This window comes from Apaloderma vittatum, unplaced genomic scaffold (assembly GCF_000703405.1).
Source record: "Apaloderma vittatum isolate BGI_N311 unplaced genomic scaffold, ASM70340v1 scaffold12108, whole genome shotgun sequence".
Taxonomy (NCBI): Eukaryota; Metazoa; Chordata; class Aves; order Trogoniformes; family Trogonidae; genus Apaloderma; species Apaloderma vittatum.
The window spans coordinates 2676-15386 of NW_009730240.1; the positions used below are offsets into that span (position 1 = coordinate 2676).

General features: G+C 39.5%; 1 protein-coding gene across 1 annotated transcript in view; it reads right to left on the reverse strand.

Moving 5' to 3' along the window:
- Positions 1–471: 471 nt before the first annotated feature.
- Positions 472–12711, reverse strand: part of LOC104277922 (mucin-6) — a gene marked incomplete at its 5' end in the record, with an annotated part of 20084 nt that continues 7844 nt past the window's right edge. The window contains 15 exons of the mRNA XM_009874730.1: positions 472–605; positions 1444–1506; positions 2018–2158; positions 2888–3044; positions 3983–4222; positions 4675–4860; positions 5869–5979; positions 6416–6557; positions 7025–7176; positions 7923–8032; positions 8137–8189; positions 9331–9580; positions 10484–10616; positions 11243–11337; positions 11962–12123. Of these exons, the coding sequence (XP_009873032.1) occupies positions 472–605; positions 1444–1506; positions 2018–2158; positions 2888–3044; positions 3983–4222; positions 4675–4860; positions 5869–5979; positions 6416–6557; positions 7025–7176; positions 7923–8032; positions 8137–8189; positions 9331–9580; positions 10484–10616; positions 11243–11337; positions 11962–12123 (2129 nt within the window). The remainder of the gene's footprint in view (positions 606–1443; positions 1507–2017; positions 2159–2887; positions 3045–3982; positions 4223–4674; positions 4861–5868; positions 5980–6415; positions 6558–7024; positions 7177–7922; positions 8033–8136; positions 8190–9330; positions 9581–10483; positions 10617–11242; positions 11338–11961; positions 12124–12711) is intronic.

Genomic DNA, 12711 nt, shown 5'->3' on the forward strand with positions numbered 1-12711 from the left:
TCCTTGTTGCAGTGCACAAATCATCTGTGACAATGGCAGCCTTTGGCATTGTGTTTTGACTCTTGCAGGACCTTTTCTCAGCTCTGCTCTCCTTGATAGCCTGGGTCCAGGATGGCTTATTAGTTGAGGTGCATGTTGGTGGGAAGCTACATGTTGTTACGAGTCCCCACTAGCCACAGATCAGTGAGTAATTTCTGTTGGACAGAATCCTAGCCAAAGTGCTGCATTGATAACTGCGTGATTCTTCTTCGGAGCCCGCTATATAATTCAGAGATAATAGCTTGGGTGCTCTTCAGATCTAACTGCATAACTGAACCAAGAAAAGAAGCCAAATCTGACCTAATAAATCCAGCTGAAGTGGAGCTGCCTGACTGCTTACAGAACTTCTAATGTGCTTCTCACGAGTTACACAAATGATTTTTGGTTGTGTTTTTAACCTGGTGTCAATATATATTATCTTTCAACACACTTTCAATCTACGCTTCTGAACGTTTCTGGTTTACAAACTCCTTTCTGGAAGCATGCTTCTCCTGCTTCGTGATTTGGAGTCTTATGCCAGATGGTGAGCCAGCTTGCAATACTTGCCTGGTGGAGTGGTATCGCAACTGTGTATACAGTGGGTTTACTATAATTTTTAGACAGTAACACCAAAAACTTACCAGTTGTTGACTTTATTGTGACAAGAGGAGACGCTGGTGAAGTTCTCCTAACGGTGGTTTTTGAGGTTATTGTTGGATTTGTAGTCTCAGCTGATGTACTAGCTGCAGAAGAAGAAATCCTAGGCACCGTTGGTAGGGTACCTGTGGTGGAGCTTCTTGTTGCTTTAGGCTGCACTATTGTCACTAGGAGAAAGGAAGTCAAAATTAAAGGATACTGCTCACCTCACAGACTCACACCAGCACATATATCAGTGTTTCATATTAGTTTGGTCAACTACGTCAACTAACCTGTTGAAGATGAAGATGTTTCGGGTGTGGTACTAGTTACTTCCTGTCCTGCTGGGTAAAAGTAGGGCAGGTTAAGTTTGTGAATGCAAGCATATTAAAATATTCCAAGTAAGGCAATTTTCAGACTGGATTCAAAGGATTGTGTTAATTAGTGAGATATTTCTGAAAATGCTTAATATTCTATATTTCTGTGGTAAACTTCACATCAAAGGACTTAAACAATGACAAAGAAATCAATACATCTCATGTTAATAACGAACATGAGTAAGATTTTCTTATGGTTTTTTTTTAGTTCTCTTAATTCCTTTATTTACCAGCTGAAGTTTTACATACTAGCGGTAAAGTAAGGGGGTTATTTTGAAGGAAAGTTGTGTTTGGATGAACACTCATTATTAGTTGAGAGGTGCTAGGAAAAATACCTTATTTGAGAATGCACAAATGTTTTAGTATTTTTTTCCAGTTAATATAGAGAAAGAGAATATAAGTCACTGCTTACCACATGGCATGCACCTTTCCTTCTCATAGTCAAAGTATTCATCATAAGAGCAGTTGTAACAGCCTGAAGAAAGAGGAGAAAAGCTTGTTTTACATTTCTCAGAGAACGGCATTTAATTTATACTATTTATGATCTAGCATCTTACACTTCTGTTATTAAAAAATCGTATTGACTGTAGCATCATCTATTTAGGTAAGCATTTCCAATGTCATCCTGGGAAGAAGGGTCTGCCTAAGTAGTAATTATTTTGGTTGCTATGCTATATCCATCCGCTGAGTAAAAATATTAGCTACTCTCTCCACATTTTTTGTTCCTTAAGTACAGTGTATTCTTCTGATGTGGTGCGAGTCAGAGAATTTCTCTTCAAGAAAGCTCAATCTAAAGTGACATGTAGTGGAGGTGCTGAACTGATTATGTGTTTAAAGCACTAGTAGTAATGTAAGGATCAGCAAAACTGCTTCAAAGATGTCATCCATCAGAATACCATTATTTAACCGTGGTGTGACTGATCTGAAAAAAATGGCTTTGAAAAGAATGACTATGTTACTGTTACCTGGCTAGTAGGGTTTATTACCTTCAATGTTGACATATTTGTAGTTTTGATTTGGACAGTTACAAGGCCTGTAGTGCCAGGTGCAGTTGCCGTCGTAGCCATAGGAATAGGCATCACTGTTTCCTGTTGTTTTGTGAGAATTGAAATACTCGCAGTAGACAGCTAGAAAAGGTAAGAGCAAGAGAGAAATCAGAACTTCTCAAGTTAATGGTAAGTTATTCTCCAAGGATGAAAGGGAGGACAAAATTAATAAACATTTTTGAATCAAAAAAAGGTCACTGAAGCTATTGGCTTCTGATGAAAATTGAAATCTATGCTCCAGTGAAGGCAGTTTCGTTTTTGCAAATGCAGACATTTCCAGTTTTTTAATGCGTAATATAGTGAAATGCTGAAAAGAAACCATTAAAGATGACAACTCTAGCACTGTTTTGTAACACACTCATCCTCTTTTTTCCTCTACACGTGGTATTCTGTAACACCTTGATATCTTTTTCCTGTTTTACAGAGTTCCAGCCAACACAGTTGTCTTTGTTTCCTTGACATCCACAGAGAAGATGATTTAATCATAGCTGAAATGAAACATATTTTTGTATCGTTTCATACTCCCTCTGCTGACACTATACAGTGGCAGCAGAACAAATGGTCTCCTTTCTGTGATCACATTATTTTATCTCTCATGTGGTAAAATGAGAGAGAATAATTCAGTTAATTTAGCACAAAAGAAAACTCCAGATTTCAAAACCCAGGTGACTGAGGTCAACTATTTGCCCATACAGAAAATGCAACTTAGGAGGTGCTTATTAAGCAATTACCTATGTTGCCACATTAATATACTGGCTGTAACAATAATAATCTTTTAAATCTGTTTTAAGAGAGCTTAAAACCACTCACGACAGAACTCAGGGGTCCTCCAGTCAATGCAGATGCCTTTCTCTAAGCAGGCCATGGCATACACAGCGATGGCATCACACATGCATTCGCAGTCCCCTCCAACGTCACAACCACAAGAGTCTCGAACACAGGCCTCGTAGTAGGGCATGCGATTCACCTGCATTGGAAAATAAGGTAAGGAATTCTCTGGGATTCGTTTGTGCCTCTGTGTTAAGAAGAGGTTTTTCCCTGGGCTAAGCAATACGCGTTATGTGAGAGCAACAAGTATTTCCTCCAAATGCTTGTTAGAGCAATTACAATCCCACTCCATACAAACCTTTTTTAGCAAGAACATAGGTGTATTTCTAAATTCATGCTAGTCCTGAACATGTATGTATAGTCAGCTAAAAAAACAAACAAACAAACAAAACCCCAACCAACCAACCGCCCACATCCGTTCAGGCACACGTGTCTGAGTTCATCAGCTGTTTGCCCTCCATGGACATGCATGGGCACTGCAGCATTATTCACATTTCTCACTTGTTTTCACCTCCTGAGAACAGGGATTTTTTCCTTCAGAAGGTCTGGTTCTGATGAACCTTGCCGTATTTTCATTTCCAGAAAATGGGCAACTTAAAACAAACAGGAGGGCCAATGATATCTTGCTCTTGGGCTGCTGTGCATCTTCTAAGTAATGCTGTTGATTTACAAGAGGTTTCAGGCTTTTCTTAAGTTTGGTTTTCTAAAACAGGCAAAATGGTTTCAGAAGGCTAAACAGCACATTGCTCAGTATCAGGCATCACCAGCTGACTGACTAGTTTTTGATACTTAAGTCTTCACTCTTTTTTCACTCTGATACTTTCAGCTCATCAGTTAATGCCATACTTAGCTTCTGTGCTTACAGAAAGGCTGGTGGAGTGCAAATAAGAAAGGACGAAGACTAATATAAATGAGCCATAAAACATCTTATATATGTTTCAGTCAAACATGGCGATAAAACATTTTCTATATATATTACGAAGACATTTTGGAGAAGAGAAAATCAAGTGTTGGAGTGTGAGAGTTTTGGAAGAATACAAATTATGCTTGTAATAAAAAGGGCAAAGGGTTTTGTACCTTATTGTGGCAGGCAGAAAAGACTTGGCTGTTGATGATGGAACATGTCTTCTCTGCCCAAGCTTTGCGATAAGGGTTCTTGCTACAGGGGTCCACCACAAAGTATACATCCCCACAGAGAGGATTCTCTTTCCAAGAGTTGACAAATTCCAATTCGTTTGATGCCACGTACTTGCTTCGAGTTTCAAAGTCATCCTTCATATTGCCGTTGTAGTTCCCACACAAACCGCATATCGTTTCCTAGTTTAAATGAAAGCAGCAATGTCAGTTGAGCAACCTTGCGGTTCCTGGCAGTTTTCTGTGCTTTAGTAGCAAATGTGATCTACAAATATTCTCTCATACATCCTTAGTGTCTTGTGTACGAGGGTCTGTTCATCAGTGAATGAATGCTTCTCCTCTAGACGGTAAGCTGACATCCTTTAGAGATCAAATTCAGCCATGCAGTTGTACAAAATAAAAGGACTTAGTTCAAAAATTTCCTGAATGCGGTAGGGCAATCACTTAATCTCTGCTGTTTTGGAGATAATGAGGAAAATAAATTGCTAGTAGCATCTTGGAAAAAACCCAACACCCTAGCATCTCTGAAAGTAGTAGCATCCTGAAAAACCTTTGCCACCATAGGGAGTCAAGGCATCTGAGTCAAGTCCATCGGAGCTGAAGGACAGTGTACTCAGGAAGTTATTCTGCAGTACCTGTGTTTCTCTGGAGATCTTGATGAAGAAGTTCATGTGCTTATTCCAGATAAGGGTCATGTTGTATTTTCCTGGGATAACAACATCAAACATCAGGTAAAGGGCATTCTTCTTCACTTTGTATCGTACTTGAGGATTCTTCCCGGAAATAGCGAAGGTTTCATCTCGCAGTATGATTGTCAAATTCTGGGGAAAAAATGTACCTGGGTGTTAAACCTTTTCAAGTTTCAGTATTTTACTTACTCTTGCTTGTAAAATGCTGTGCTGCTACAAACTGTTTTTTGACTCGGTCCTCCACAACATCCTTCTCTCTAAATTGGAGAGATACGGATTTGATGGGTGGACTGTTTGGTGGATGAGGAATTGGCTGGATGGTGGCACCCAGAGGGTAGTGGTCAATGGCTCAAGGCCTGGACGGAGATCAGTGACGTATGGTGTCCCTCAAGGGTCCATAATGGGACGAGTGTGGTTTAATATCTTCATCAGTGACATGGACAGTGGGATTGGGCGCACCCTCAGCAACTCTGCAGGTGACACTCTTGAGGGATGGAATGTTATCCAGAGGGACATGGACAAGCTGGAGAAGCGTGCTAGCTCTCTGACTGCATTTGTTGGAAATAATATCATCTGGGTGCAGCCAGAGTAGAGGAAGTATGTTTTCATGTGTTGCTAAGAATATTCAAAAAGTTACAGAGAAAATAGCTCTATGTTGAGCTCTTTTCTCTTTCACTCTCTCATGTGTACTCTTGCTCCTGTCATAGTTCAGTGTTTCAGTGTCTAGATAACCAACAAAAAGGGTTGTCCTGAGCATGCACTTATGAAGCTGGATCCTAAGCAAAAAAACTTTTTCACCAGCAGCTGAAGCTGCTCATCATCCATGAGGAGAATTCCTTATTTTTTGTTGTTGTTTTCCTGAGTTTGGCTGTGGTGGCGAGGGGCAATCAGCATCTTTTGACCAAAAAATTCACTTCTGAGTCAATGAGGTTCAAAACTTTATGGCTTATATGTAGGAAAGAAGTTTGGGGACTGAAACATACCTGAGAGCTGAAAAAAGCAATTCCTACTAAAACTGAAGGTCTAGGGTTATAAACTAAATTCATTTACAAGGCATCACTTCAAAGATGCAGCTAAAGGGAGGCAAACATGGGTTTAAAATAGCACTTCAGCTGAGTAACAGCAGGATGAAGATCTTACCCCAAAGTAAATGCTGATGGATCTGGAGCATGTAACCCCTGTCCTCCCACAGATGACATTCTCAGTAACGATTTTGAAAGAGGAAACAGGTCTATTAACACTGCAGCCATCCTAAAAAAACAACAAAGCAATCCACAAAAAGCACAAAAACTCAATAGACTCTGTGTCTGTAGTCTTCCAACTTAAAGCATAAAAACATAAAAAAGTAAAGAAAGCTTAAACGTGTCAGGACTCTGATTCTCTCTGTTTTGGGAAGTGATGAGGATGGTAGTCAAACTGACATCACTGCCCTAAAAGATATAATTGCCCGGTACAGAATACATATATATCCATGACTATTTAAACGTTATTAAATCTAAGATTGGTTACTAGTAATTACATTTAAAAAATGGCTTGGGAAGTAAAGTCTTTCCATCTTAAGTATTGAAATAAATGGAAAATACAAAAACACAGTTTATAAAGATTCAAAGGATATTTTCATTAGCCATTTGGATCGAGCTATTTCTTCATGCTAAGATACTGCCAAAATAAGCATGAGGCACATTACCATAGCTAATATGTATTCACAGTTGCCGTCAAACACAAAACGCTGTCCATCAAAAGTGGTGATGTGGCCTTCTCCATACAGATTACACGTTGAGGAACACTTTGATTTCTGAACACATTTCCATTTGCCTTTTGCGCATGTGCTGAGAGTGAGAAGAGGAACCACGCTCAGATCTCAAAGAAATGCCACCTTAACCTGCTGCTTTTTATATATGTGCAATTGTGTCAACTGTGAGTAAACTACAATTAATACAAGAACTAGAAGTTATGGACTGCCTAAAAAAAATGACAAAGAAGAAAACCAAAGTCATTAAAGATGATGTTAAAAATGACTTTAAGATGACATCTACTCGATGTCCTTATTCCTGGATACGGATAAGGCAGTACCATGACTCTTTTATCTATACATACATATTTTGTCAAATATATGTATTTTATTTATGCATATCTATATATATAGTCATATGTTAAGCTTTTCTTTATCCCCTCTCTTACCCAGTCTCATTCAGCTGTTGCCCTTTCCTACTCTCCTGCCAACTACACACCTGTTATAGAGTTGTACAGTTCAGTGAAACAGAGGTTCAACAGTGAAAAACTGTGTGATTCTTACCAGATCTCGCATTCCGTTTGGATCTGTTCACCTTTTCCATACGCAAGACCACCATATTCACATGGACACTCCTCAGCTGGAACACACCTGCCGTCGAGATTTTCATACAGCCCATCGGCACAGACACAGCCCGACTCACATTTAGTGGGTCTCTGGTAAGGATGAACAGATTGCAAGATTTAAAGAAATGCAAGTTATGTTTTGTCTGTGAGTGGTGTCAAGAGTGAACCTGTGCTAAGTTCTAGTTTTGACTCAATTTCAGATTTGTGATTTCCTTTGTACTGATACACAAGCCAATTGATCTAGTTTCATTGCAGTTGCAAGATATATCTGTTGCGTGAGATATTAAACACACTTGAATACTCTGAAAAATTTATCTGTTGTTGCTACCAGTCTTTCAGACAATAGAAGTTTCTTTATATTGAGGAAGCTTATTACAATTCTTCCAATTAGCCTGTTTCCTCAATGTAAAGGCATAAGAAAACCCTATCAGGACAGACCAGAAGTCCACCTAGGCTGGGTGTCCTGCAGCTTGGGACCAGTAGATAGTTGGGAAAGGGTAGAAGAGGAGGCATAAATCACATGTTCAACCAGTTTCCAGTGTCATGGAATATCCAAGACAGAGGTCATAGCCATAAGGTTAATGGATTTTTATTCCATTCATTTAATAGAATTTAATCCATTAATTCATGCAGTTTAATTCCTTCAATTACTTCTTGAATATATGCCAATTTTTTGTGTCCACAGCCCGTGGAAAGAAATCTGATGTTTAACTGTATCATGGTAGAATAAACATCTCCTTTTGTTTCACTAGAAGGAACAGAGACAAGTTCTAAGTAACAACTAGAACACTCTTCCTCTCTGACGAGGATAAATATCCCAGAGCTGTGACACTCACACATTCAATTCCAGTAGCCAGCATCTGACAGGTAGGGGCACATGCAGCTCCATACTTGTTTTCTAAACTGTCAGAACATGAAATATACTTCTTAGGAGCTTTGCAGCTTTCTAGGAAAAGGAGAGGAAAAACAAAAATGGGAGAGATTGTGAAGCAGCAACGTTACAAGGTAAGCGAAAAGAATGTTTCTAAGTAAACCATATCAGACCTGTACCTGCAGGATTTTGAGGTTTGCCTGTGCAGCTTAGTCTCCCATTAACACAGTAGCTAGGAGGAAAAAAAGAAAAAAAAAAAAAACAAAAAAGGGATTTTCAGTGCAATTCTCTCCAAAGACAGAAATTTTAATCTTTGGCAAAATGGCTTTATGTTTGGAAATGTTTCATTTATGTAACTAGCTCCTCCCCATCCTTCAAAATGGAACATGAATCAGCTTGTCTCTCTACCTTCTGTAGTACACAGTAACACTGTGTTTGGAAAGTGAATAGGAGGCCATTCACAACTACGATGGCCTATCAAGTTATCCTTGGGGTTTGTGTACAGCTCTCCAGATGCTGTTGACAAAATCTCCTACTAGGAATAATCAGATCTTATAATTTTCTCATGTTTTTTTCCTTAATGTTTCCAAGCTTAAGGTAAGTCAAATGCTGTTTTTGTTCATTTGAGAATCTTTATTTAAGAAGAGGCCAAAAAAGATGTCTTAAAAAATAAACCTTTGCTATTAAAATTAAAAGAGACTGTACTGGTTTTGGCTGAATCAGAGTTAATTTTCTTCATAGCAGCTCGATGATGCTGTGTTTTGGATTTGTGACTAAAACAGCTTTGATAACATTGTTTTAGCTATTGCTGAACAGACCCAAGGCTGCTTCTGCTCCTCACACCAAGCTCCACCAGCAAGTAAGCTGAGAGTACACAAGAAGTCAGGAGGGGACATGGCCAGGACACCCGACCCCACCTGACCAAAGGGATATTTCAAACTGTACAACATCATGGTCAGCAATAAAATCTCAGGTAAAGAAGGAGGAAGGAGAGATGTTGGGAGTTATGGTGCATGTCTTCCCAGGTAACCACTGTGTATGACAAATTCATACTTTCCTGGAAATGTCTGAACGTCTGCCTGCTGATGAGAAGTAGTGAATTAATTCCTCACTTAGCTTTGATTGCACATTCCGCTTTGCTTATTAAGTAAGCTTATTTTTGCTTATTAATAATAAAGTTATTAAACTGTGTTTATCTCAACCCACAAATTTTCTTGCTTTTGCCCTTATTTTTTTCTGCAGCCAGCTGAGGTGGAGAGAGCAAGTGGCTGTGCGATGCTGAGCTGCTCGCTGCTCTTAACTCTCGACAGAGACACATGAAGACCCCTCGTCTCCATGTGCAGTTTGTTAATCTTTACACTTGACACACTTACCAGGTAATCCCACCAGCTACTATTGACTGGTCAGGCAAGATGTACTTTCTATCTTCTAAATAGCAGGGACAGTGAGAGATACGAACACACTCGTTCTTGTGGTTCAGGTAGGTCCCTTTCGGACAGTGGCAGCCTTCGATCGGGATGTCAGTCGGATGACATTCCAGGGCTCGGCTGGAGAGTGACAAGCACGTCCTGTCACATGCCTGGGTGTTGTAGCTGAATGTTTGATTGGCAGCACAAGCAATGGCTGTAAACCAAGACAAGACAGTATGTTAAGTTTCATTTAATTATCCTCTTTCTCGTGAAAGATAACTGTGCTCATCACATGCTGCATATATTGTGTCAACAGCTTCAATGCTTAATGATTCCTATCTCTTCTCTGTGGATGTGGAGCTCTAGAAAAAAACTTTGCAGACCAGAGCTTAAAGCCAACCATGTAGCTGTTTGGAAGTTTATGAAGATTAAAGATCCTATTGCTTCTTGGTGTATCCTGTAATCAAATAACACAAAGAGAAGCTCAGTAGAAATATTGATGTATTTTTTAGTAACTATGAAACCTGTGCCTATATCTATGTTGCTAAATAGCAAAATCACACCTGCAACCTGAGTTCTTTCTCCTCTTACAGTAGAGTATATCTTATCTGTCTATGCCATCACTTATTATTTATCAAGTCCTGGAAGCATCCACCTGCTCACCTTAAAGCATACAAGTAATCTTTTTCATATAATCTTAAAATATCAATGCATTTCTGAAACAGAATAGCATGGTATTCAAAAAATGCCTGTCTGTTATCTCCTTTCTGCTTTCCTCCTCTTTCTGTTCATTACTTTCCTCATTACTGTTAAGATTATTTGAATGCTGTTTAGAACACCGCTTTACCATTTACGTGTTAGGGTTTTATGTGTTATGACGCATCTGTGAAGTCAGCAGCTCCTGGGAACGTGGCTTTTATACATGCTGGTTGGCCTGCTTGAGCAGTAAGTAGTTATTTTCTAATGACTGACAAGTAGTTTTAAAATGCATTCTTGCTTTTACTTAGTTTTGTCAGAAGTGAATCAAGCATGGGAATATTGTAAATGGAAATTGGTAAGACCTGTAGGCATGCATTCATCTGATGGCAGATTATCAAGAGTTGGTTCAGTTACTTACTACAATTGTCCACGCTGTTTCTCCAGCCCTCAAGGATCAAACCCATTGAGCTGCATGTTCGTGCATACGATCCCAGAGCAGAACAGATGTAAGGAAAAGTCTCTTCATAATTACAGGCTTGGTAGACGCATCTCTGAAATCCAACACATGCAGAACACTCTGTTACTGGGGAGCAGACATTTGGATATTTAAAAGCTGTGCAGATGTGCTGCACAGGGACATGGTTTAGTGGTGGACTCAGCAGTGCTGGGTTTGTGGTTGGACTCGATGATCTTAAAGGTCTTTTCCAACCTAAATGACTCTGTGATTCTACGCTGGATTGAAGTAAGGCAAAAATACGTATTATTGCATCACAAAAACTGATGAAAAATATTAGATTCCTTGCCTGATTGACATGAATAAAATAGACTTAGTACCTAAAAAATGCCTTTTATTCACTACTTTTCATCTTCAGTTTTCAAAATGTTTTGTGGAGATTGGCAAATATAATGAGCTTGGTTATGCACGTGGGAAAATCAGTACTTTACATAGTAAAGTTGTCGGTGTGGAGAACTGCAGCATGAGCAAAAATACCTTCTGATTTATAGGGATGAGACGGGTGTCTATGAACAAAGAAACTTTTAGTGTGGAGGAAACCTAATTTTCAAAATCACGCTCATTCCTTTACTTCTATGTATTGCTGATCCGAACGAGTCGGGTACTGGATGCAATGATCCATATTTGGAGTCCCTCTGTACAACAACTGTCATGATTTCCTACCTTGTAGAAAGGAAGGGGGTTCACCACAGCATGGCATTTCTCGAACACTGTACCCTTCTTGGTAAGAACGGAGCAATGAGTCTCAGCAGATATTTCTGTTGAAATTAAATCACAGACATTAAACAGAGAAAGTCAGGAAAAAGAAATGAAAAAACAAAAAGGACATGAAAAAAATGCACGTGCTTGCTAAGCTTCTGGCAAAGATGGGTTGAACAAAAGACAGCTTTTTAGCTTGTTGGCTTGCAGACTATGCTTTTATTCAGATGGCTCAGTAGGGGTTTTTTGGGTTTTTTTTTCACTTTTTAGCTTGTTGGCTTGCAGACCATGCTTTTATTCAGACGGCTCAGTAGGAGTTTTTTGGTTTTTTTCTTTTTTTTTCCTAGGCCAATAGCAATAGGCACTTGGGAAGGCAAAGCATGGATTTCAGTCATAGAACTGTTGAGCAAGTCTAAGACATCCATGGACATTGCAATATCATTGGAAATATCAACAAAACCATCTCATTCATCATCGCAATCGCAGACCTTTGAAATGGGATCTGTTAAGCTTTCGCTAGATATGTATTCTAGGAATCAGAAATGTCTTGTTGGTGATAGAACTCATCATGTTCAGTCAGAACAGCCTCTGCTTCTCTCAAACTCTCTCATTCTCCCAGTATGGGCTTATGGAAGTGTCAAAGGTAGCTGGAGAGATCAGTTAGAGCAGACCCATCTACTTACTGTTCAGCTGACTCAAAGCACAAGGGTCAGTATCTCTCTCTAAAGCAGGATGGCAATTTCCTGCCCTCCAGGAATCCACAAACAGGGAAGCTGTCCCTTCGGTGATATCCATGCTAGTCAGGAAGTCGTCTGTAGTGTCTCCATTGTAATTGCCACACAAACCTAATAACATCAGAAACGCAAGGGATGGCTGTAACGCGAAGCACGTGGGCACAGCGCCCTGTGTTTCATTCTGGAACAGTGAGGAAATGGATTGAAAAGTTCTACACAGCATGTCAGCGAGTACTATAGGTCGAGTAGCCAGAGAATCTTAATTATTCTACATGGAGTTGCTGTGCCTCTGTCTTCTCTGGTTAAGATTGCCCACTTCTATTCAACGAGAATTTCACACACAAGCTTCTGCCTTTTTTTTTAGAAAAAAAAATGCTTTTGCAGTGGTGCTATTTCAGTGCAAATACACTGGCAGTTACACATGTTTTCTTATATATAAAATCCCTAATGACAAAGAATGTACATTCAGTCTCTTTTAAAAGCTAAAGCCTCTCTGTAATCCCCGATAGATAATTACAATGTGGCTAATGTTGCTTTGCAACAAAGATAAACTTCTCCATCTGGTGCTTATCAGCTGATAAGCTTTTAGATTCTTAGGCTCACTGTGTTGACAGCGATGGTTCACTGTGTTCAAAGAACCATGTGCTCCAAGATGTAGAGATCACATGGACGAATTTGTTGCCCCCTTGCTGTGTAGGG